Source organism: Thalassophryne amazonica, chromosome 12 (genome assembly GCF_902500255.1).
Source record: "Thalassophryne amazonica chromosome 12, fThaAma1.1, whole genome shotgun sequence".
Taxonomy (NCBI): Eukaryota; Metazoa; Chordata; class Actinopteri; order Batrachoidiformes; family Batrachoididae; genus Thalassophryne; species Thalassophryne amazonica.
Window position 1 is genome coordinate 33,158,807 of NC_047114.1, and position 27,406 is coordinate 33,186,212.

The 27,406-nt window shown below is 43.7% G+C and overlaps 1 protein-coding gene across 5 annotated transcripts in view; it reads right to left on the bottom strand.

Moving 5' to 3' along the window:
- Window positions 1-7,747: 7,747 nt before the first annotated feature.
- LOC117522524 (UDP-N-acetylglucosamine transporter-like) overlaps window positions 7,748-27,406 on the bottom strand; it is a 49,624-nt gene continuing 29,965 nt past the window's right edge. For all 5 annotated transcript variants that reach the window (XM_034183967.1, XM_034183968.1, XM_034183969.1 and 2 more), the window contains 4 exons: window positions 23,705-23,879; window positions 18,627-18,745; window positions 18,386-18,519; window positions 7,748-9,060 (listed from right to left, as the gene is read on the bottom strand). In XM_034183967.1, the coding sequence (XP_034039858.1) occupies window positions 8,973-9,060; window positions 18,386-18,519; window positions 18,627-18,745; window positions 23,705-23,879 (516 nt within the window). In that variant the 3' untranslated portion in view covers window positions 7,748-8,972. The remainder of the gene's footprint in view (window positions 9,061-18,385; window positions 18,520-18,626; window positions 18,746-23,704; window positions 23,880-27,406) is intronic.

Here is a 27,406-nt window from a genome sequence, read left to right on the forward strand (position 1 = left end):
CCCACAAAGAGAACCGCATTCCCGCATCCTTATGTAGATCTCATTGCATGAGAGAGTGAGAGAGACAAAAACTGTCCTTGAGAAGTGTAATAACAGCATTTTGGAATTTGGGGTTTATAGATATATGTATAAATACATATATCTATATATAGATATATCTATATAAATATATTTATATAACTGCTGAGTGGATCCTTGTCATTTGATTGGTGCTTTGTATGTCACCTGACATGGATTATTCATCCCATTTGTGTTGCATTGCATTTAGAGTGCAATTTGGTTCCATTTAGAGTGCAATTTGGTTCCATACATTTGGTACCATTGCACTCTGCACACACATGCTCTCACACACACACACACACAACAAATCCACTGCACTGTAAGCTGTCTATTGTGATTTTTTTCGCTGCACTGAGGAATACACAGTCTTTTTTTTGGTAGTACACACGCGGACAAACACCGCACCGCTTATGTGAGTGCTCACTGCCTGCACGCTCACACAAGCATGACGGCCCTTAGCTTTAACCCTATTCAGGACTTTAGTGAGCACAATATGGAGAAAGCAATTGCCATGGGCTCCGATGGACCCCAAAGTCCTGAATAGGGTCAAAACAAACATGGCGGAGTTTGTTTTGCTGACGGACGACGATTTGATGCACGGCATGGCGAACTTCATCGTCAGAATTAATTTTGGACTCCTTTTTAAAGTTCGTGTTGGATTGTTGATGTCAAAGCAGCAGTGACGTACCAAAGCTGGATTAATTTCTGGCGTGATTTTTTTATTTTTTTTTCGCTGCACTGAGGAGGTACCAAAATGTATGTCCCTTTTCTGTTGTTTGTAAATGAATATAATATAAAATGACAAGGATCTATTTTAGCCGCTATATAAAACAAATAATAAATGTTTTTACATTCTTTCAATGGAACGAATATTTAATTCGCTGAAAGATGGAACAAACCAGAGTTGAATGGTTTGTTCCACCTTTCACCGAATTAAATATTCGTACCACTGTACTCATTCATTATTTGTATACTATCTATCTATATATATATATATATATCTTTAGATATCTATAGATATATAGATCTATAGATAGATAAAGATCTATATATAATGACATGTTGATTGAGAATCAAGTCACATCGGCCAAAAAAAAAAGAAAGAAAAACCTACAGGGAGGTGAAACCTCATCAATGCCAACGGAAGCCTTCATCACACACAGAACCAGAGTTACAGGATGTTCTCAGAATATTTCAAAGAGATTAAAAGATCCTTTGTAGGTTAAACTCATTCATCAGTCAGATTGTATTGCGAGCAGCCACATGAGATAAGGTCTTGGAAGTAAAGTTATTTGCTCTGGTCTTCACTTCAGTACACTGAATATATATACACCACCACATTTTGTGCTGAGACGCCAGCAGACAGGTGTCAAACTGCCAGAGAGGACAAGGAGCTGGCACCAGACAGCAAAAATGTTGGAAGCTTTCAATAAGCGTAAATCACTTGGAAGAGAGCCATACAACAACTTTAAAACAGGGTGATTGTAATCAGGGGAATGTAATATGTTATATTTGGAATGCAGCCGAGTCGAGACGGAGTGTTTGCTGTGAAGTTTTCTCGTAATACTGACTTAAATTTACTCAATGAATCTTCAGGCAATCAGGAAATCCAAATGTGTTCTTACAACTTTCCTTGTTGTGGAATTGCGCCATTGAATAAGTGATTTTTTTTTTTTAATTGCTGGTTGTATATGGGTTCATTTCTTCTCTTATCAATAAGGAGGTTGGATCATAAATATTTGGACATTGGCCTTTTTTAATCTCCACAAAGGAGGTAATGTTTACAGTTCTGTTTGTCTGCTATTTATCAGGACAATGTGAAAACTACAATATGATTTTCATGAAACTTGGTGAAAAGGTGGGGAATTGGCCAAAGAAGAAACCTCTATATTTTGGATGCATTCTAAGGGTGCAGATCTAGGAATGCCCCCCCCACACACACTTTCTTTAAAATTGCTGTTTCTTTCACAAAATCCCTGGATGTGGATAGTTTTTCCCTTATGTTGGCTGTTTAGGGCAGCATATGGAAGTTTAATGCAAATAATGACAATGAGCTCAGATGGGCAGTTTTATGATGTAAAGTAGCCATTTCTAAACTTAAGAACACCACGCCTCACTTTGAAATCAGAAAATCATTTGGTGGCTCGCTCAATAATCACAATTTTGAAAGAGACATGCAACAAGGAGGAAGTATTTCAATATATACAATATGTTAAACTAGATCAGATAAATGAAGAGTAACATACTTTCAGACCCATGGCTTTGTTTTATTACTTCCGATTACAATCTTAAAATAGTAATAAAATTGTTTTTTAACGTAATTTTAAATTTTATTATAAAATTTGACAATAAAACACATTATTATTATTACTATTATGACCTCTCATCATCCATCTGTGGTACCTTCATGGCAACTCATCTTTAGGGAACTAAGTAATAACATCCGCCTGAGTTCTAACTGCATAAATAATGAAGGAATTCTAGCATTTTTTAAAGTTTGGACCCCTACTTTAAAGGGACCAAAAGTAACTGGACAGTTGGCCGCTGAGATGTTTTATGTGCATTGGCGTTATTATTTGGTAGATTGCACTTGTATTGTAAACGAAAATCAGCAATGACATTTTAGCCCTGTCCTCCCTGTCTTGGTATGATCCATTGTGCAGGTATTTCTGGCTGTGGCAGATGGATGGCTGCTTTTGGGTGGTGGGGATGGACTGAATGTCTGTCAAAAGGGTTACCATCCAGGATCCAAGGTGGCACCATAGTGTGGAGAGCCTGACCCAGTTTTATTCCCTGATTATTTTGCTGATAAATGAAAGATCTGGCCTTGAGTTCACATGTTATTCATCTCTTGCAGTTTAGTTAAACCAGAATATGGCGCATACGTCTGACTACAACAGAGCGGCACGGTGGTGTAGTGGTTAGAACTGTTGCCTCACAGCAAAAAGGTCCTGGGATTGCTTCCTGCCTGGTCCTTTCTGTGTGGAGTTTGCATGTTCTAACCATGTTTGTGTGGGTTCCCTGCAGGTGCTCCGTCTTCCTCCCACATCCAAAGACATGCAGGTTAGGTGAACTGGAAACTTTAAATTGACCTTAGGTGTGAATGTGTCTGTGTATAGGTGCCCTTGTGATAGGCTCCAGGCCCTCAGTGACCCTTGACTGGAGTAAGCTGGTAAATATAGATACATGATGTCAGATGATGACATGTAGGGTGCTGATTTGTGCACCAGGTGCAGTTTTGCGAATGAGAACTTCAGTCAACAAAGGTGATAACTGTGAGGTTAAAATAAGTACTCTGCTTTATATTATCTCACTCAGATTGCGTCCGTTGAATTTCTAATGGTGCACTCTCAAAAGCCACTTCATTAAATAACATTTACACAGCTAAAACGCTTGATGAGACCAAATTTACTTCACAGTCACATACGAAGGTTCTCTGCGCTCTGGTCACATCATCGGTATGTTGTGGTCTCCGCTATCGTAGTTATTTTTTCATCTTATTTTGGGGTTTTTCAGTTTTTCGCTGCTCTCTCTGATATTAACAATAACGTGAGGAATTAGACACTTTTCTTCGGCTTTTTGGAAAACTGGAAGTCTGTTGGCTGTATCAAAGCAACAGTAACGCAAACACTATCTTGTAACACAATGTGTGCATTTTGCACAAGAGGAAGAAACAACACTGACATTGTTTTTCCCTGTTGCTTTTGACATAGAAGGTGCAAACAGATTTTGACAGGATTGTGTGCTGCTCATTTATTACGGTCACACATTTCCTCAGAGCTCAGAGATCACAGTGGAACTACACCCACATTACAAACTGCCAGGCATGTGGGGAAAATGTTACAACCCCAAATCAGAAAACGTCGGGATGATATGGAAAATCTCCGCCAACACTAGTTTCCAATTCCAAAAAATTTTTACTTTGGAAAAAAATTTTCAAGGTCAAAGTCCTGTTGGAAGCTTTTCATAAGATAGATGTGATCAAATGTCAGGAGTATGCATTTAGTTTATGTGCTTGAATCCAAGCTTTTTTTTTTTCTTTTTTTTTGTGGTGTTGTCAGGTTGTTTTTAACTTTCGGTTTCTGAATTCTTTTTCAGATCATTTTCACATAACATTGGTTATCTCTGCTCTGCACACTTTCTCATTGTTTTTGGCACTTGGTTTCTGACTGATAACTGGAAGATAAACAGTCATAAAATTGGAACCTCCATCGAATTTTGGTGTTGTAGATAAATCCATAATCCATAAAAGAAAAATGAGAGTGATTGAGGCATTTTTCATTGAGATATAATGCAAAATGTACACTGAATGCACTGAAAAAAATTTGGAGTGATATTGATAAAACCTAGGGAAAAAAAAAAAACTTGAAAAAACCTAGGAAAGTTTTTTCTCAGAAATTCCAAGTAAATTTTACAAGGAGAATTCTTAAGTACATTTTACTTGCATATACTAGTTTTTCTAAGAGAATATCTCAAGTAACATTTACTAGCAATTATCAACTGAATATTTTCATTGAATTTTACTCTGTCTTTATTCATAAAAAGTAAAACTTTTCAGCTGTTCCCTTGTTTTCATAGCAGATCCATTTTGGATCTGCATGTTGATTTGGCACAAATTCTGCACTGGATGCCCTTCCTGACAGACCTCCACATTACATGGAGAAATGCAGCAGGGGTGGGGTTTGAACCGGGAACCTTTTGCACTGAAACCAAATTTTTTTCAGTGTGGGCTTTCCAATATTAAATTCAAATGTGTACAAAATCCACAATCCGGATCAGATCAAACTTTGTCAGGTGATAGTGAGTTCCAGTCTGCACCTCACTTTCAAATATGAGAGTGATTGGGGCACATTTGATTAAGATATAATGTAAAAATACATTAAATAGGGTTTTCAATGTTAAATTTAAATGGTCACAAAATCTGTAATCTGGATGAGATCCAGATCATACTTTGTCAGTCGATAAAGGATACCTCTCAAATATGAAATTATTATTATTATTATTTATCTTTTTTGACAGGTTAGGAATTTTGGAAATTCATTCAATGTTAAATATAGGGATTTTTCCAATCTTCCAAGATTTTTCCTGACTTTGACCTTTGACATATGACAATGAAAATTGAATAAATATGAATAAAATTAAATAAAATCAGTTCTTGCCTATCAGAATATGAATCTTCAGTAAAAATTTCATATATTTCTGTGAAGGTTCTCAGTTGTCCAGGTGATTTACATACTGTAGTAGAGAAGCTTGAATCTTCGAATGGACTGGGTTGCTTGCTCCTCATTCTTCTCTACGAGAGTCTAGACAGAAGTCAGACTACCAGAGCAAGAAATTTAGCTGAGGAATCTTCTGCAATTACAAGCGAAACATCCTCGCGTCAAGCAACCCAGTCCAGTCGAAGATTCAAGCTTCTCTACTATAACAGTATATGAAAAACTGTGGGCTCCAGGCTGTTCACAAACAAACAGTGTCGAAAACATAAACTCCTCCAACTTCATTGGTGGAGGTGTTAAAAAACACCAATAATCCTTTACATTTATTTTGACTTCTATTTCACTGCAGACAGTATGAACCAGGTATTTCATGTTTTGTGTGGTAAACTTCATTTCATTTGTAATATAGAGTCCCATTCAAAATGTTGCACAAACTTTCCCATTCATTTTAATGGGAAAAGTATCTTCAAACATTTGACTGGTAGCGTACATACATTCCTGCATTTAAGGCCTGCAACAAAATCCATAAAAAGTGAGATGGTGCAACGTATTCTAAATAGAAGGATCAAATCATCACTTTCTTTCTTTCTTGAAACAAGTCAGGGGACGGATACATGAACATTTCCAAGTCCCTGAATATGTCTTGGATTTCATTTACATCAGTCATTAACAAATAAACAACATGGTACTGTATGGTAAATCTGTTCGGAAGGAGTTATCTGTGATTGTGGTTGGAGAAACTGCACAGTGCAACAGCATCACAGTTACACAGTTTCATGATGATATACAGCTTCATCTTTCTTTTAAAGAACATGCAACAGACAAATGTTGCACCAGACCCACTTTCTCCACTCACATCCACACAGCGCTGTCATGGTTGTCTTGGAGGCTTCCTTCACTAGTCTCCTTACAGCATAGTCACTCAGTTATTGAGAACAGTACCATGCTGTCTGTATTTCTTAATACTAAGTCCCTTCAGCTGCTCCCTTGTTTTCACTCTGGGTCACCACAGCAAATCCAAGGTGGATCTGCATATTGATTTTGGCACAAGTTTTATGCCGGTTGCCATTCTTGACGCAACCCCATGTCAGGAAGGGCACGGAGAAATGTGCCAAGGGTAGGATATGAACCCAGAACCTTCTGCACTGAAACCAAGTACACTAACCACTTGGCCACCACCCTTGCACCTGTTTGCATTTCTTAATGATTGATGTAAATGAAGTCCATGACAAGTTCATTGACTTGGAAATGTTCATGTGTCCATCCCCTGATATGGCTCAAGAAAACTGGCTAGAAAAATTTGAATAAATTGCCCTCGTTCCACGTTTTTGGAATTTGGTGCAGGCCTGAAATGCAGGAACGGATGTATATTAACAAATGAAATGACATTAGCCTTACAAAGCATGAAATATCTTGGGTTCATGTGCTCTGCAATAAAAAAAGTAAACGTAAATGTACAGATCACTGTGTTTTGCTTTGTTTGTTTCTTGTTTTGGATGTTCTACATCGTTCCAACATTTGATTCTGATTTGGGGTTGTACATGGCTTCTAAATAGACAAGTTCACTCACCATGAAAGGCATCAGATGGCTGTTGCATGCCCTGTGCTTAAGGTATTTTATTTCACTACATGACTTCATCATGACGTTACTTGTACCACTTGATCACAAAAAGTGCACTGATCAATGTAAGCTTTGGATAAAATTTTTTTGCTACATTGGCAGCATAGATAATGTGCTAAACATGTTTTTGGAGGATATTTTCTTTTGACATTGACGTGCCGTTTGACTGATCTCTACCAAAAGTTAATCATCTGGAGACAGTATCTCAAGTAATATTCCCAGCAAGTTTGGTGAAATCTGTCCAGCTGTTTTGTTTTTTTTTAGTTATTTTATTCACACACAAACACACACAAATGATTACAATACCCTCTTTGTTGCATTCAGGGTGATAAAATATCTGAACTTATTTCCATGAAAGCAGCCATTTTCCTACATATTATTATGGGGCAAAAAATTTGACCTTGATCTTTGACTGATCCTAACCAAAATCAAATCACTTTTTCCCTTCTATAGACTTAATGTACCTGCCAAGTTTTGTCAAAATCAGATTTGACATTCTTAAAGTAGCTTGATAAAATTCATATGTACAAGCATAAGAGACCAAGGCGATCACAACTTCAGGACAGAATAACACACACGGTCAAAGATCAACAGAGAAATGTCCGATTATTTTTGTTTTCTTAATTCCTACACAGTAATTACTCAGACAGTCTGCACTTTGAGCTCATATTCATTAGTTGTTAACACTAAAATGAAAATGTGGCTTGTGTCCAAATATATATGGCCCTAACTGTGTAGTGTTCAGCAAGTTTCTGCAGATGAAGGCATTGCTGTATGTGTGTGTGTGTGTGTGTGTGTGTGTGTGTGTGTGTGTGTGTCAGACAGGGTCCTTTTCTGGTCGCTGCCTTCACACACACCGGTCACATGACTCATCCTCCATCTGCGCCTCTCTCCAGGTTAACGCTTCACCTTCCGTCTGCCTGCTGTTTCTCCCGTCTGCACACTTCATCACAAACACTGTCTGCATCTCAAAATGCTCATTTTCTCCACAACTATGCAAAAATTGACTGTGACTCTGCGAGCAAAAACCAGAAGGCAAAGCGGCAAAATGACACCAGTTATTTTTTTTTTTTTGTTGATGTTGGTTTATTTTTTGTTTTTGTTTTTTTATTTCTGTCTTTTTCATATTTCAGTGATCTGACTGAAACCTGTCGTGTGGGGGTCAGTGATGAATGCAAATGGCTCTTAATATCATTTGGAATTTGCAGCAAGGAGAAAATAAGGTTTTATTAATTCACCCAGCCCATTCTGATATCTGTTGCTATGGTGACCAGGTTTGGTTGCATTTCAAATTGAAGTGGGGGAAGAAAAAAAAAAAATACAAGACAACAATGTTCAAAACATTCATGCGTGTGCTGAGCGATGTTTATGTGAGCATGCACACAATTACAGCTCCAATTTATCTGTTGATTTGTGAAAATGAAGGCAGTTTTTATTTAATGCCTTAATTTATTTATTGCTTCTTAGAAAAAGAAGAAGAAGAAAACATCTTTTGTATTCAGGTAACAGTGGAATAAGCAGTTTTGCTGTTAACACTCACACTGTGAGCAGCAAGGTGACAGCATCCATACCTCTTTTTCATTTTTTAAGGGGTATTCAGCATCTCTGAACAGCAGTAACCCCTCCTCTTTGCAGCACCGTGACATGGACGCTCGATCACAGATAAAGCAGACATTCTCAGCATCATTACCCTATTGTGTTGTAAATGCACCTATTTCCCCTTATTCCTGGGTACAGAATTCCACCTTTGTAATATTAAAACAGAGAATACCCATTATGTCAGTAATGCATTGATTCATCGACAGTCTCCCCCTGCTCCCTTTTATGCTTTAAATACATTCCTATTGTTTTTTACTGCAATGTGTCTCCTCACTTCTAACCTCTGTTTTGTGTGCAGAGGAGTGACATTTTCACAGATGTGCAAAAAGCACACGTTTATGCAATTCTCCTGAGTTCATCACTTCTGCGTTTTCTTGCAGTCTTGGCTTCTTGGTGACAAATCCTTCTCGCATATGCTCCCGCTGCTCTGTCCTTTTTATCCCTTCAGGTAGCCCCATTAACTCAAGGCCTCTCATCTATACTTTGCTGCTTGTGTCAGATTTGCCCTTGAAGCTGTAAAGAAACGTGGCAGCAATGACCAGCACCGCCCCGAGGAAAAACAGACTGAGGACGACAGGAAATATAAAAGCATGTTATTATTATTATTTTTTAAAAAGTGACACATACATTTCTCCTGAATAATTACACTGGTCAATAACATGTTTTTTTTTTTTGGTTTGTTTTTTCTTTCTTGCATGGACTTGGAGAACTGATTTGGGGTCATTTTGGGGTGCTGAATCTGAGCTCAGATTTCCTCTATCACATCACATTTTTTTTGCAACCTGCATGTTCCCTGTTGATGGATTATGCAAAGTTGCTCATTCAATCATAAGTTTGACACCACTAATCATGCACAAAAGCAGCTTTAAAAGCAGGGGAAACCGGGGCACAGTGGATCAGAAATGTTTTGTGGCAGCATAAACACATTATGCATAGGTTTAGGTCATATTGTGGATTTAATACAGCAAGTTATTGTTTATAAGGCTGTGTTATTTATTTCTCCCCAAGTGTAATTTACAGGTGTTTAAATTGATTTAAAATTTTTTGATTCACTGTGCCCTGGACACTAATTCATGGGGCACAGTGAATTAGTGTCCGGAGCACAGTGAATCAACTTAGAATGTAATGAAAAAACACGATTATAAAGATTTCTTCAAAATTATTAAATATATGCTGATGCATATACAAACTATAATCCAGCAAACTTGCTATGTAATGTGTGAGTGTCTTATATAGTGATATAAGTCCTTTAGAAACTCTTATAAATACCACTGTCACAATTTCTGTTCAAATGTGAAAACAGTTGTTTATATTGATGTTAAATTATAGAAATAATTCATGGAAAAATAAATGTATAAGCTTCAACAAGTAATATTTGTCATCCACTTGATACTGGGGCTTAGTAAATCACTTTCTAGACTGATTCACTGTGCCCCAATTCACTGTGCCCTGGGTGCATGTGACACACGAGTCATGTTATCAAATAGCTGATAGTCTGGAGAAGATATAACACATGCTCATCAGTTGGACGGGGTAGTCTTCTAACTAATAACAATTTTTTGGGCCACCTTTCTTCTGTTGTGAGAAATAAATACAAAGACACTGACATCCACAAAATTTACTTTTGATAGGAAAAAACTGACTTCAGTTGCCACTTAGTGTTGTGAAAGTGTAGTGACCCACAACAGGGGGCACAAATGAACGGTCAATAGATGAGCCAAAAAAGTAACAATTTAATGTTGTGAAGGTGCACAACGAATACACAGACAATCTCAGAATCTGAGAACAGTCAATCCACAAAGGTGACGTGTGGGCAGGCTCGAGGATAGAAGACGTCTGTCCTGAGAAGAGCCGGAACCACACGATTTCCGCCGCCACCGAACCTGGTGAATACTGGAGCCGCCAAGTCCCGAATTCCCAGGTGATCACCGTCCCCGACTGTCGGATCTGGTACTGCTGGCGAAGAGTAAAGACAGTCAAGTGTGGGTGTTTGTACACCCCGTAACAACAACGGTGGGAATGCCACCTCCACCTTTAACACACACTCGTGCAGCGTCTGTTTAACCACTTATCTGACGGGACGTAGGACGAAACAGTCACGACCCACGCCGGTCCTCTGGTTGACGGCTGCAACACAACAGCACTTGGAATCACTTAATGCTGGCAGAGAAAGTTACCTCCATAGAAGTACGATATCTCGGCGATGAGGTGGAGATGACGTCTGGTTTTATGGAGTGAGATGATGAAGAATGAGTGACAGCTGTCAGGAAATAATGAGTGACAGCTGTCACTCCCGGCTGTGTCCGTGGCGGCAGCGCCCTCTCGTGCCTGAAGCCCGCACTTCAGGCAGGGCACCCTCTGGTGGTGGGCCAGCAGTACCTCCTCTTCTGGCGGCCCACACAACAGGACCCCCCCCTCAACGGGCGCCTCCTGGCGCCCGACCAGGCTTATCGGGGTGTCGACGGTAGAAATCGGCCTTGAGGGCCGGATCCAGGATGAAGCTCCTCTTCACCCAGGAGCGTTCTTCGGGTCCATACCCCTCCCAGTCCACCAGATATTGGAACCCCTGGCCCATTCGACGGACATCCAGGAGCCGGCGCACTGTCCAAACCGGCTCCCCGTCAATGATCCGAGCAGGAGGCGGCGCCGGACCGGGAGCACAGAGGGGTGAGGTGTGGTACGGTTTGATTCTGGAGATGTGGAACACCGGGTGGATCCGCAGTGAAGCTGGGAGCTGGAGCTTCACTGCGGCAGGGCTAAGGACCTTGAGAATGCGAAATGGTCCGATGAACCTGTCCATCAGTTTCGGTGACTGTACCTGCAGTGGGATGTCCTTCGTTGACAACCACACCTCCTGCCTGGGCTGGTATGCAGGGGCCGGGGACCGCCGGCGGTCTGCATGGGTCTTGGCCCTCGTCCGGGCCTTCAACAAGGCAGAACGGGCGGATGCGCCACACCCGACAGCACTTCCGAAGGTGGGCCCGGACCGAGGGCACACCACGGGAAATAATGGGGGCTGGTACCCCAAACACACCTCAAATGGAGACAGGCCGGTAGCAGAAGACACCTGGCTGTTATGCGCATACTCGATCCAGGCCAGGTGGTTGCTCCAGGCCGTCGGGTGCGCGGATGTCACACAGCGGAGGGTCTGTTCCAGCTCCTGGTTGGCCCGCTCTGCCTGTCCGTTCGTCTGTGGATGGTACCCGGACGAGAGGCTCATGGTGGCCCCAAGTTCCCTGCAGAAACTCCTCCAGACGTGAGAGGAAAACTGGGGACCATGATCCGAGACTACGTCAGTGGGGATCCCATGCAGTACGGACGATGTGGTGGACCAGGAGGTCCGCTGTCTCCTGGGCCGTAGGGAGCTCGCGAAGGGCCAGGAAGTGGGCCACCTTGGAGAATCAGTCCACTATCGTGAGGATGGTGGTGTTGCCTGGGACGGGGGAGACCCATGACAAAATCCAGGGCCGATGTGGGACCAGGGGCGATTGAGGCACAGGAAGGCGGTTGGAGTAGACCTTGGGACTTCCTGTGGTCAGCCTTGCCCCTGGCACAGGTGGTGCAGGCCTGGATGTACTCCCGGACGTCGGCCTCCATAGACGCCCACCAGAAGCGCTGCCGGACAACTGCCACGGTCCTTCGCACCCCCGGATGACAGGCGAGCTTGGAACCGTGACAGAAGTCCAGGACCACAGCCCTGGCCTCTGGTGGACGTATAGTTTGTTTCTTGGTCCAGTTCCCAGGTCCGGGCCTTCGTGCCAGGGCCTCCCGGACGATCTTCTCCACGTCCCAGGTGAGGGTGGCCACGATAGTGGACTCAGGCAGGATGGGCTCCGTTGGATCCGACAGTGCAGTTTTGACCTCCTCGTCGTGTACCCGGGACAAGGCATCCGACCTCTGGTTCTTGGTCCCGGAAGTCAAAACGCCCGAAGAACAGTGACCAGCGGGCTTGCCTGGGGTTTAGCCGCTTGGCGGTCCTGATATACTCAGGTTCTGATGGTCAGTGAAAACCGTGAACTGGCACAGACGCTCCCTCCAACAGGTGTCTCCACTCCTCAAGAGCCTCTTTCACCGCAAGGAATTCTCGATTGCCGACGTCATAGTTCCGTTCAGCCGGGGTCAACCTGCGAGAAAAGTAGGCACACGGGTGAAGGACCTTATCGGTCTCATCCGCTCTGGGATTAGCACGGCTCCTATCCCTGAGTCAGAGGTGTCCACTTCAACCACGAACTGGCGGCTAGGGTCGGGCTGCACCAAAACTGGCGCAGTAGAGAACCGTCGTTTCAACTCCTTGAACGCGGCTTCGCACCGATCCGACCAGGTGAAGGGGACTTTTGGAGAGGTCAGGGCTGTCAGGGGGCTAACTACCTGACTGTAGCCCTTAATGAACCTCCTATAGAAATTAGCGAAGCCGAGGAACTGTTGCAGCTTCCTACGGCTTGTTGGTTGGGGCCAATCTCTCACCGCCGCAACCTTGGCCGGATCAGGGGCGACGGAGTTAGAGGAGATGATAAACCCCAGGAAGGACAAAGACGTGCGGTGAACTCGCACTTCTCGCCCTTCACAAACAGTCGGTTCTCTAACAACCGCTGCAGGACCTGACGTACATGCTGGACATGGGTCTCAGGATCCGGAGAAAAGATGAGAATATCGTCCAGATATACGAAGACGAATCGGTGCAGGAAGTCCCGCAAGATGTCGTTTACCAAGGCTTGGAACGTCGCGGGGGCGTTGGTGAGGCCGAACGGCATGACCAGGTACTCAAAGTGACCTAACGGGGTGTTAAATGCCGTCTTCCATTCGTCTCCCTTCCGGATCCGAACCAGGTGATACGCATTTCTAAGATCCAGCTTAGTAAAGATTTTGGCTCCATGCAGGGGGGTGAACACGGAATCCAACAATGGCAACGGGTATCGGTTTGCAAACCGTAATCTCATTCAGCCCCCTGTAATCAATGCATGGACGGAGTCCGCCATCTTTCTTGCCCACAAAAAGAAACCTGCACCCATCGGAGAGGTGGAGTTCCGGATCAGCCCGGCCTCTAATGAGTCCCGGATGTAGGTCTCCATGATTCGCGCTCAGGTCGTGAGAAGGTTGTACAGCTGCTGGACGGGAACTCAACGCCTGGAACCAAATCAATGGCACAATCGTACGGACGGTGCGGGGGAAGGGTGAGTGCCAGATCCTTGCTGAAGACGTCAGCAAGATCGTGGTACTCAACCGGCACTGCCGTCAGATTGGGAGGGACTTTGGACCTCCTCCTTAGCATGTAAAACCGGGAGGAACCGAGGATCCTAAAGGACACCCGATGGCAGGTTTCGCTCCACTGAAACCACTACCCCAGACGGCCAATCAATCCGGGGGATTGGTGTTTCAACATCCATGGGAAGCCCAAAATCACGCGGGAGGTAGAAGGAGTTACAAAAAACTCAATCTCCTCCCGATGGTTTCCAGACACCACCAGAGTTACTGGTTGTGTCTTGTGTGTGATTAAAGGGAGGAGGGTGCCATCTAGTGCCCGCACCTGCAATGGCGAAGGAAGCGCCACCAGAGGGAGCCCTACCTCCCTTGCCCATCTGCTGTCTAGCAAATTCCCTTCTGACCCCGTGTCCACCAGTGCTGGGGCTTGAAGGGTTAAATCCCCGCTCAGGATTGTAACTGGGAGTCGTGTGGCAATCTGTGTGTGTCCCGCGTGAATGTTATGACCCCCCCTTAGCCCAGTCTCTAAGGCCGGTTGTTGTCGTTGTGGCCGTTTGGGGCAGTTTTTCTGTATGTGCGCCTTTGAGCTGCAGAGAAAACACTCCCCGCGGACCAGCCTCCTCATTCTGTCATCAGTTCTCGGTTTGGCCCTGTGCGTTTCCCTAGCAACGTCAGCAGGGGGAGCTGTTGCCCCACGGAGCGCTGCGGCTGTGGAGCGTGGGGAGGGCGGCCCCTTTTCGAACCCGGAAGGGAGAGGGACGGCGCATACCCAGCCACGTCCTTCGCCTCGCTCCCGACGGCGTTCCTCCAACCAATTGTCTAACCGTATAACGAGATCGATAAGCCCATCTAAATCCCGCGGTTCTTCCTTAGCTACCAGATGCTCCTTCAGGACCGATGACAGTCCGTTTATGAAGGCGGCGCGGAGCGCAACGTTATTCCAGCCGGACCTCGCAGCCGTGATGCGGAAGTCGACTGCATATTCAGCTGCGCACCGACGCCCGTCGCATTGACAGCAGCATTGTTGAAGCGGTCTCTCCTCTGTTAGGGTGATCAAACACTGTTCTGAACTCCCCCACAAACCCAGTGTATGCTGATAACAACCGTGAGTTCTGTTCGCAGAGCGCCGTAGTCCAGGCGCGTGCCTTACCCGAAGCAAGTTAATAACATAAGCCACCTTGCTGGCTTCAGATGCGTACATCACGGGTCGTTGTGCAAAGACGAGCGAACACTGCATCAGAAAGTCCGCGCACGTCTCCACACAACCCCCGTACGGCTCTGGGGGACTTATGTATGCTTCAGGGGATGGTGGGGGGGTTCGTTGAACGACCAGTGGAATGTTAATATCCGGCACCGGGTCGGCAGGAGGAGGAGCCGCAGCAGTGCTCTGATCGCGCGCTTCCACCTGTGCGGTGAGAGCCTCCATCCTGCAATTAAGGATGACGTTTTGCTCGGACATCAAATCCAGCCGAGCGGTAAAGGCGGTGAGGATTTGCTGCAACTCACCGAGCATGCCTCCTGCAGACGCCTGTGCACCCTGCTCTTCCATTGGCTGTCCAACAGATGGGTGACGCCCCTCGGGATCCATGACGCTGGCCGAGATATCCTGTTGTGAAAGTGTAGTGACACGGACCCACAACAGGGGGCGCAAATGAACGGTCAATAGATGAGCCAAAAAAGTAACAATTTAATGTTGTGAAGGTGCACAACGAATATACAGACAATCTCAGAATCTGATAACAGTCAATCCACAAAGGTGACGTGTGGGCAGGCTCGAGGATAGAAGACGTCTGTCCTGAGAAGAGCCGGAACCACACAATTTCCGCCGCCACCGAACCTGGTGAATACTGGAGCCGCCAAGTCCCGAATTCCCAGGTGATCACTGTCCAAGACTGTCGGATCTGGTACTGCTGGCGAAGAGCAAAGACAGTCAAGTGTGGGTGTGTGTACACCCCGTAACAACAACGGTGGGAATGCCACCTCCACCTTTAACACACACTCGTGCAGCGTCTGTTTAACCACTTATCTGACGGGACGTAGGACGAAACAGTTGCGACCCACGCCGGTCCTCTGGTTGACGGCTGCAACACAATAGCACTTGGAATCACTTAATGCTGGCAGAGAAAGTTACCTCCATAGAAGTACGATATCTCGGCGATGAGGTGGAGATGACGTCTGGGTTTTATGGAGTGAGATGATGAAGAATGAGTGACAGCTGTCAGGAAATAATGAGTGACAGCTGTCACTCCCGGCTGTGTCCGTGGCGGCAGCGCCCTCTCGTGCCTGAAGCCCGCACTTCAGGCAGGGCGCCCTCTGGTGGTGGGCCAGCAGTACCTCCTCTTCTGGCGGCCCACACAACACTTAGTTTTTTGCTTAATGTAAATGTAAATGTAAATTTAATGTAAATTTACGTATCCAAAACAAAACACTAATTTATAAGGGGGATGTCTTCATGCATAAATATATAGCATAACTGCTGCAAATATATGTGTACGAGGTCTGTTAGAAAAGTAACGGACCTTTTTATTTTTTGCAAAAACTATATGGATTTGAATCATGTGTGATTGCATCAGCCAAGCTTGAACCCTCATGCGCATGCGTGAGTTTTTTCACACCTGTCGGTTGCGTCATTCGCCTGTGAGCACGCCTTGTGGGAGGAGTGGTCCAGCCCCCTCGTCGGATTTTCATTGTCAGGAAATTGGCTGATCGACTGCTGCTTTGCTTCATCAAAACTTTTTCAGAAAGTGTGAGAGACAGCCAAGTGGAAACCATTTGGAAAATTCAGATGGCTTTCAGTGAAGATCTAATGGGGATCACACAGATTAAGGACAATTACAACTGGATTAAAGACGGCCCACAGCGGCAGATGGCGCGCTGCGCACCAAGCGGCGATCGACAGGCTCAAAAAACCAGATCATTTCCAAAGTGAACACTTTGTTGATCCGGGACGTCGTCTGACTACCAGAGAAATGACAAGACAGCTGGACATAGCACTTTTTCGGCACATTCCACTGTTACAGGAGTTTTTATAATGGAAAGAGGAGAGGAGAAATTCACCACGGAGCCGCTCATGGCACAGGACGAAAGCACCTCCGTGTTGGTCTCACAGGACAAGCCCTAACAGCTCTTGCACCATTCGGAAGATTCAGACGGCTTTCGGTGGCTTTTCAGTCGTGTGACTATCCGAGAAATTGTGGACGAGCTGGACATGCCACAACATGTCCTGTGAGGCTTCATCACGGCGTTGCTTTTTGTTGTGTGCCCTGCGCCTCCGTCCTGACGCGTGAAGTCCTCCGCACGTCTTTTCATGACAAAAAACTCCTGTAACAGTGGAATGTGCCGTTCATTTCCAAAGTAAACGCTTTGTTGATCTGGGACGTCGTCTGACTACCACAGAAATGGCAGAAGAGTTTGACATCAGCACTTTTTCGGCATGAAAAGACGTGTGGAGGAATTCGTGCGTCGGGACGGAGGCGCAGGGCACACAACAAAAAGCAACGCCGTGATGAAGCCTCACAGGACATGTTGTGGCATGTCCAGGTCGTCCACAATTTCTCGGATAGTCACACGACTGAAAAGCCACTGAAAGCCGTCTGAATCTTCCGAATGGTGCAAGAGGTGGGCATGTTAGGGCTTGTCCTGTGAGACCAACACGGAGGTGCTTTCATCCCGCACCATGAGCGGCTCCGTGGCGAATTTCTCCACGCCTCTTTCCATTACAAAAACTCCACTGTAACAGTGGAATGTGCCAAAAAAGTGCTATGTCCAGCTGTCCTGCCAATTCTCTGGTAGTCAGACGACGTCCCGGATCAACAAAGCGTTCACTTTGGAAATGATCTGGTCTTTTGAGCCTGTTGATCGCCGCTCGGTGCGCGGCGCGCCATCCGCCGCTGTGGGCCGTCTTTAATCCAGTTGTAATTGTCCTTAATCTCTGTGATCCCCATTAGATCTTCACCGAAAGCCATCTGAATTTTCCATATGGTTTCCACTTGGCTGTCTCTCACACTTTCTGAAAAAATTTTGATGAAGCAAAGCGGCAGTTGATCAGCCAATTTCCTGACAATGAAAATCCGACGAGGGGGCTGGACCACTCCTCCCACAAGGCGTGCTCACAGGCGAATGACGCAACCGACAGGCGTGAAAAAACTCACGCATGCGCACGAAGGTTCAAGCTTGGCTGATGCAATCACACGATTCAAATCCATATAGTTTTTGCAAAAAATAAAAAGGTCCGTTACTTTTCTAACAGACCTCGTGTGTATATATATATATATATATATATATATATATATATGTGTGTGTGTGTGTGTGTGTGTGTGTGTGTGTGTGTGTGTGTGTGTAGTTTTGCAGATATAGCTACTGATTCACTGTGCCCCGTGATTCACTGTGCACCGGTTTCCACTATAGTTTTTTTAACGAGGTTCGCGAAATGTGAACAAGAGCTGTAATATCGTTTATGGCTCTGAATGGATGTGCAAGACTGCAGCTTTTATTTCAATGCTTGATACAAGAAATATGTTTTCATATCTCAAAAAATGTGATGTGATTGGCAAAAACTAACACCAGATTCGTATTCAGCGCCCCCAAATGACCCAAAATCTGTTGGAAAAACTCCATGCAAGAACAATTGTGCTGACCAGTGTTATTTGCAAACCTGTGAAGTGAGCGTGCAGTGTGTGCATAAATGTACCTCGTGGGTTCAAAGTCCTCCAACAGAAAATATGAGATGAGGGTCGACATGATGATAGACAAAGAGGTGGCAAATCCTTTGAGGATGTTGTCTGCATATTTAATGACTATTGCTATGACCAAACCGCCTCCAGCCTGCACACAGACAACACACAGTGTCTGAAGGCAATCTGCACGAACACAGGCCACGATAACACGTTCATTAAAAAAAATGTCAAGTGATGGAGAGAAGTGTGTCAAACCTGCAAGACAACAACAATCCAGGTGATACTGCTGTAGCCCTGAAACATTCCAGAAGTCATCACCTTCTGGCCGTCATATACTATCATACCTATAAGGCCAAAAATAAAGCCAAAGCCACCTGGAAGAGAGAGACACACAAACAGATGTGCATGGGTCATTTTCATTTGGGTTATAAACACACACACACATATATATATTCATTCATTCCTTTTCTATACTCGCTTACCCCAATTAAGGGTTGTGGGACCCTATCAGTCATCAGACCCTAGCAGTCATTGGGCGAGACGCGGGGTACACCCTGGACAGGACGCCATGCTGGCTTTCAACAAAAGGAGTATTTTGTAGTGCAGCAGCGCACTAACCACTAGAGGTCACTGTGAGTCAGGCTAAAGCCTCAATTTCAACACTAAAGCTCTGAAGGTTTTCTTCTTGTGCTTGAGGTGATGGTCTAGTGGTTAAGCGTTAAGCTTCAGATCAGAGGATCCTCAGTTCAAAACCCAACCAGACCAGAAAATCACTAAGGGCCATTGGGCAAGGTCCTTAATCTCCAAGTTGCTCCTGGTGTGTAGTGAGTGCCTTGCATGGTAACACCCTGACATCAGTGTGTGATTGTATACGGGTGAATGTGAGGCATAATTTTGCAAAGCGCTTTGAGCGTTTGATGCAGATGGAAAAGGGCTATATAAATGCAGTCCATTTACCATTTTCCCTAATATCAATTTTTTACCACACCACAACTTTAAGCAAATTGAGTATATATGTGCCTTGTCCATTTCCTGCAATAGACTTGCAAGGGTTTACCCCACCTCTCACCCAATGACCGCTGGGATAGGTGTAACGGAGGCCAGCAGGTATCGCTGTGCATATGTGTCGTTAGTAAACCTCACTCCCATCAGCTCAAAAGGATTCTCTGTTCACAAGGCCAGAGCCCAGGGTTTTAGCCTTCTGGTTAGAGAGTTCGACTCCCATGCTGGAGATCGTGAGTTTGCGTCCCGAGGGAAGCAAATGGGAAGAATTATTTGGTTAGTACCAGATCCTGCTGTCCACTGTAAAGGATTTTTACATTATAAAAAGGAACAAAAAATCTTTCTGAATGTTTATGTTATTTTCACCCAAGCCAATTATTTAATGCAAAAAAAAAAAAAAAAAAAAAAATTGTAAGATTTATTTTTCTGGGTCTGAATGAGGTACTGAGTGAATCACATGCTGGACACCAATTGCCATAAAACAAGAAGAAGAAGATCTGAACCATGACATACTGGGTCTTAAGCCTGATTTATGTTTCTACAACTCCATAACTCTGTGGACATGCAATGATGTCAACGTGAGCGCGACCCTTTTGAAGTTCTCTGTTGCGTTGGTGGGTGTCCTAATGCAATTTGCCGCCGGAATAGTAGGGGACGCAACGTGAACAACAACGCAGGGACTTTCTTTCCGCCTGCACAGCCACTGTTCCTGGTCTTTTTCCTTTTTCTGGACTACGTAATTTATCCCTCAACAACCTCCACTTCTTTATACAATCATCAACCTGCAAATGTTACATGCAATTTCCCTCCACAAATTGTGGGTCATTTCAGCATTTTTGTAGTTTTTTTATTCTGTGTTGTAAATTTGGCTATATGTGTGGACTTTCCTGCCAGACGTTGCTCTGTTTGGTCCATGATTGCAAAAACATTTAAATCTGATGGGAGAGGAAGGAGTGAAACCGGAAAAGGGACCAATCACACACAGTGCTGTCTCCATCAATGACGTGTAGTTTTAATTTTTGAGAGGTGCACGTCAGGCTACAGACAGGGGCTCTGAGAGAATAAACAGTAATGCAGAGGGTGCTGCATTGCTAGAGAGATGCTGAGATACAGAAGCACAAATCAGGCTTCAGAGAATGAGCAAAATTAATAAATTATGCTCTCAAACTTAAAGACCAGGCTCTTGAATAAAGAGAGAGAATAATCTTCAGACAACAACAAGGGTGGACAGGCTAAGGTAAGGGCAACTGTAATGTTTTAAAAATTTAGAACTAAATTAAGTCGTAATTTTATGAGAAAAAAACTCATAATATTACGAGAATAAAGTCATAATATTACGAGAATAAAGTCATAATATTACAAGAATAAAGTCATAATATTACGAGAATAAAGTCATAATATTATGAGAATAAAGTCATAATTTTATGAGAATTTTCTTTTTTATTGTTGTTTATGCTCCAATGGCACCAGAACAGTTTCCTTGTATGTGAGAACTTAATAGGCAATAAATTTGATTCTGATTCTGATTTTCTAATGTAAACCACATTATATTTTTGTGGTGTACAGAACTTAAAGAAACCCACAATCAAATTCCAATTAATTAATTTTGCACTCATCCTGTGTCATGCTTTGTCCACAACACATACACACAAACACACACAGAAACATGTAGAAGTCTGTGGGATGATCACGGAGGACGTGATCTGTTCTCTGTGCATTGTGTGGACGGTTTTCTATGCGTTGCACTTGCAGAACGCAATTATCCACCACTTTGCTTAAATACAGTCAGTGGAACAATGATTAAATGTCTGAAATTGCAGATTTTGTGTGCATGTGTGTGTTATTAATTGCCAGCGCATGAACACCATAACAGTCTATGATGAACACATTCAGTTATGTAGCAGAGATTGTGCATAATGGAGCAAAATTTATTTCATTTTGCACTTTTGGTCACGAGCACATATAAAATCCTCATTTACATACTGCTGTCTATTTTACATTACCACCTGCTGTCATTTGCACATTTATTCTTAGTAAATCACCCACAAAATGTTCTCAACCCAACGTGCAAAAGTTTGGGAAGTCCAAGCAATTCAGCACTCGTTATTTGGGATCTTAGTAAATCAGGCCCTAAGTCGTAGGATTTAAAACAATGTAGAACTGTGCCAGAAAGCCCAGCCCAGTTCTCTTGTCAAAAACTATGCCACAGTTGACGCTGTTTAATCAGTATGAAGGTCAGGCAGCACAACTGCACCATAACAACAGATTAAAAAAAATCCACTGATATATCACAGATTGCTGTTGTTGGGTTTTTTTTTTGGGGGGGGGGGGGGGGTGCAGACTGTTTCAAATGTGAAATATATTTAAGAGTCTTCATGAAAGTGGTTTGGTTCAGAAATACCAGTTGAAACTGTTCTGAGGCTGCGAGAGACAGAGGACTGACTGAGGCACCTTTGAATTAAATGACATGGAAATATCATTTGCAGGTATGACATCAAAATGATCTATATTATGTAGATATGTACTGGTGGACATTGCATCAAAGCAATTACCCTGTATTTGACACTTTGGAGAATTTCATTACTATACTGAATAATTATACAAGTGTTTTGTGAAGAAGTACTTCTGACTGTCATTTATTTGCTCAGGATTGAGAAGTATTTATTAACCTATGTTAAATAACTGCATGAATATCACCCAATCAGTCAAGGTAGGAGAGAAAAGAAAAGAGGACAAACTAAATAAAAGCACATGAGCAAGCACACAGGCGACAGTGGTAAGAAAAACTCCCTCTAGCGTTTTTGAGGAAGAAACCTCAAGCAGACCAGACTCACCAGCAGGGGTGACCCACTGCTAACAGTTACAAGGTTTTAACAAAAGATGAAGAAAGAAAAAACACAGAGCCATTTAAGATACAAATGGTCCATCTTGGCGCAGATTCTGTAGCTTCAGCTCTTGAATACTTCCGATAGCAGACATCATATGCCAGTGACAGATTAATCTGGTCCTCTGGAAGCAGCGCCGGTGTTATTGTGATACATTCAAAATCAACTACTCTTTGGAATCAACTGTGATTTCATAAAAATGTGCAAATGATAAACAGATAACATCTAATATCGCAAATTATAGTTCAAAGGCATTTATTATAATATTACACATTTACTCCTATTTCATTATTGTGAACAGGGCTGTACTAAAATTATGCATTGTGATACATACTGACTCATGCAACTACTGTATAATGACAGCCCTACTAAAAACATATTATATGTTTAGCTTTTAGTTCTAAACTCACAGTACAAGAAACCCTTAATTTATCTCTAGATATTTGGATGGACAGATGGATGAACGTGCAAATAGGCAGACAGGCAAAATAAATAGAGACAGACAGACAGATAGGTTAACGTGACAGGCAGACAGACAGATAGATGGATAGTAGGGCTGGGTATTAATTCAAATTTTAAGAATTGATTCGATTCAGATTCTTAAGATTCAGAATCGATTATTTTGATTCAATCCGATATCGATTTGGCTTATTGTTATTAAAACCGTTTTTTGAGCTGTTACCTGATTGTCTAGTTAGGCAACATATTAATACTACTTCACAAAATTTGACCCTGAAAATGCAGGCAATAGTGTTTCAGAGAGTTATAAATTAAAACATTTTCAGGGGGAAAATGGCCCCGGTCTCCCCTACTAAACTGTCACCTGCAGCGCTCGCTGCACAGCATGCTGTAGGAGAAGAACACAGCTGTAGGAAAAGTTCTGCGACAGTCCTTCATGCACTGTCCCACAGAAATGACACATTATGACGAACGAAAAATAAAACAATCCACTGTGTGAATTACACGGCGGACAACTCTTTTCTTGCCTGCAGCAACAGAGTTGTGGTCATCATGACTGACATTTTTAAATGGCTTTGACTGAGCTTGATGAATAAATTGTGGACAGGCTGCTTCGAAATCAGATCCAGCGTGTCCACAATCAATGTAGAGAAATGATCATTTTTCCATTACACACCGTCAGAAACAGCTTAATGGCCCAACTGCAGCGTAATTTTTTCAGGCACGCTGTTATAGCGCTGGTGAAAAGTGCATACATATATGTATATATATATTTTTAAAAAATCTATCTTTGGATGTATGAATCGATCTGTAGGAATTAAAATGAGAATCAATTTAAAATCGGCAGATCGATCTTTTCAACCCAGCTCTAATGACAGTGAAGTGGGAGGTGCTACCGTGAAAATAACTTGGGTATCTGTCAAATTTGGCGGGATATGGGTAAATGTCTTACATAATGTGGTTCAAGACCACCTCACAACAACTCACCCAGCTGAATGTTACGGAGCCACACACTTTGTTTAGTCCCTTTGAGGATCTTCTCAAAGTAAACTCCAGCAAAGCCGCTCGACACACAAGCCATCAGCACAGCCATCAGCCCCATAAACTGGGATCCTGCAGACAGAACCTTCTCCTGAGATGCACTTCCAGAATCTGTGGGCCACTGTGTAGGTGAAAGAACTGATGACCAGATGCAAGAGACATACTCCAAATGTTGAATTCTGCATATGTAACATCTCCCAAAGTGACAAGCGAATTATTTCTTCAGCCAGGCTCCCTTTGCCAATATCTGGCTCCGAACTCTGTAGTTTTTGGTGCAAAACAAAAACTTCTATACCCAGTGGTGGCCTAAAAATGGGTGCCGTCTGTGGTAAATGTAGTATTGTAGAACACTGAGCAATCGGAAAGTTTTAAACATGTTTAAAATATTTGTGATATTGGGACACATTGTGATCCACAAACAATGAATGGAATTTATGCAGATCAGCTCACAGGGGTCGTGGCCAAGTGGTTAGTGCGCTTCGTTTAAGAGCAGAAGGTCCCTGGTTAGAACAATTTTATGTAATTTTATGTAAATAAGCCCTTGGAGCAGAGATTCCCCACAACGTCACATCAGACAACATGAACACAGAAAATAAATTATACTACTGATGACGGGAAATTATGTGGAGACACGCAGGGACAGTTTATTCGGTACGCTGTTAAACGGATTAATCATGAAACTACAAAAATGTTTGTGGGAGCTACAGAGTGTGTGTGTGTGTGTGTGTGTGTGTGTGTGTGTGTGTGTGTGTGTGTGTGTGTGTGTGTGAGGCCGACACGCAAAACAGCACGCTGACGTTAAAAAGGTGAGGCGCGCCTCTGCTGACAGTGTGGCATTCACAATTTACACACGTTTATTGACAAATACGGAACACAGGAAGCCTGTTAAGAAGCTCTTCAGCTCTCAATATCAAGCAAAAAAGAAAAAAAAAAGACATTAATAATAACTAAAAACATATCTGAATGTCCACAAGCCCAAATGTGGCTGCGCTGGTTTATTTTCGGATAAATTACACAAATACACTATTTACACAGCAAGCAGCTACTTAATTGCCCCTTGCAGGATTAATAAAGTTGTTTGTTTGATTAAGCAGCTGCCATCGCGCACTGTGCCAAAAACCAGCCTGATGCGCATTTGCACAGCGCATATGTTGTGAACATGTGTGCAGTCAATAGCTCAGATTATATGGAAACCAGCTCTCACTGCAAATGGTGCTTTAATATTGGAATGGGATGTACCTGATGACTTTCGGATGATTGCGTTCCACACAGCTGGCATGGCTCGGCTCAAGGCTGACTGGCACACTCCTGACTGATCGGCCAGCTCACACTGAAATCCCCCTGTTTCCATGAAACCCAGTGTGGACAGCATCTGTGTGGACACAGACACCCACCTGGCTCCTCACCGTATTGCATTCTGAGCCGGCTGCAGTTCTGCGTGCAACTCCAGTATCAGTGGCCTTGATAATCAAAATCAGTTTATGAGCCAATCATTGTCATTTGCAAGTAAATCCTCGCGTTCCCTGAACACACGCTCACGTCAGATTGCACCATTTGCAAGGTCCTCTGACGCTAACACAGCAACTGCTAGTGCCATTTTACGCATCACTTTGTGCATGGTTTTATATCCATCCATATAATTCCAAACACGTGGGTGTGTTAACTGTTCATCAGTGTGTCTCTGATGTGCACATCACTCTGATGACTTCTTGTTTTCACACTATTAACGGTTCCCAGCATCGCCTTTCCATGTCTGCAGTGGAACAATAGCTGTAGAAACGTGTGTACGCCAGTCAGGATTTTTGCGTGACTCATCGCACATTTCCACGGTCATTTCACCGTTGATACATCTGAACGTTGGCTTGGAGACAGGCATACGCCACATTTTTTGGTGCGTAAGCACGCTTTGTACATGAACCCCCAGGAAGTGTTTGAGCTGTCACTTGAGAAAGCATCAAAAGACATGAGTGTAAATTTTGAGAAAAAGAATTTGTATTTGCAGTTTTTGCCTCCCATTGGTGAAGAAATTGGGTGTCTTCTCTTGACAACAGCAATGCACAGCTGCTTGCACTTCTGCATCATTAGTGTAACAGTGTCCCTTCAGGTGTTCTTTCAGCTTCAAAAAAAGAAAAATGCCACAGGGAGTGGTAAGAGCTTGTAAAATTTGAGCAGTGAAAATGCATCCTGTGTTTGTTGACGTGTGTGTGGAAATTCCTCAGCATGATGAACGTGCTTCAAGCGTGCGCACAGCTTTTGCAAAGTGTCCACATATTGGTCAGCTTTGACAGTGTTGCCATGTTCCAATAATAATACTACTACTACTAATAATAATAAGGCCATTTGACACATGACTACAACTAATACCCCATCACACATACTCCGATTGAGGCCGAATGGCATCAGAATGACACAATACGGTCTGAAGACCAACGGACAGCAGTCTGTGAGCATCTACATTTTTGCTCCCATTTGCCCCGGCTGTCCTGAGTGTGTTGCACATGTTCAAAACAATCTTGGTGCCATCAAGATGGGAGGCAAATCTGACGGTGGTCTATATGCAGTTTTTGCGTCATCTGATCGCAGTCTACATATTCTGATGGCATCAAAACAGCATCTGAAACGATCTGATCGCGGTTGATTGAGCTCTGAGATGGATCGGTCACAGCAAAGCCTGCCAGCATGTTGTGCCATGGATGTCCACCTCCACTGGACCTCGGCCAGGGAGGGCAAATTAAATGTTGATATGTAATGACATGTATGTGGCACACATTCATCTTGTACAGTGGGTGTGAACAGCACATAATCAAACCAAAAGTACCATGTGCCACTGCGCCTCTCCGTGGTCTCATGCGCAATAATGCGTCATATAGTGCACGTCAGACACAGAGCTGAATGGATCTCACCATTGTAATATACATATTATTACTTGATCACCATCTAAACTCTGTAGGAGGTGTGTGTTGTGCTCCTGAAGTGAGCAAAAAAGAAAAGGTTAGCTGGAAAGGCTGCGTCTGACGCATGGTGTGACTGCTTGTCCCTCTGCCATCAAACTTTCAGCAAAGGTGTCCAGTGGCACGCACGCACGCTTAGTGGCTCATGCAGCCATTATGAACACACACACACACACGCACAGACACACAGCTGAGTGATCATTTCAACCCTGCCTGTGCATGTGAGGAACACAGCGCTCCCACCCACTCCAGTCCTGTGTTTGCCATCCAGACGTTTGGACATCGTGCAGTCTTTAGCGTCTTTTATGGCCATCTGACAGCAGTCTGTGTCATCTACCTGTTGTCTACATACGTTTTGGATGCCATCGTGCAGGTGTGGACGAGGTAGTCTGGCTGCATTCTGACACGGCTGACCATGCCTCTTTCCCTCCCGACTGGGTCCAATTATGGCAATATTTGTCATTTCAACCTGGTTCCTGCACATTCTTGCTATGTGTGATGGGGGCTTAAGACTAAATTAAATAGGTGACAAAATTAATACTAGAGTGGAGTTTTCACATTTTCCCACATCCAAAGACGTGCAGGTTAGGTGGACTGGGGAAATTTTAAATTGTACATAGATGTGCATGCGGTTGTGAATGTGTTTGTGTATATGTGGCCCTGTGACAGACTGGGGTCCTGTTCAGCTCGTACCCTG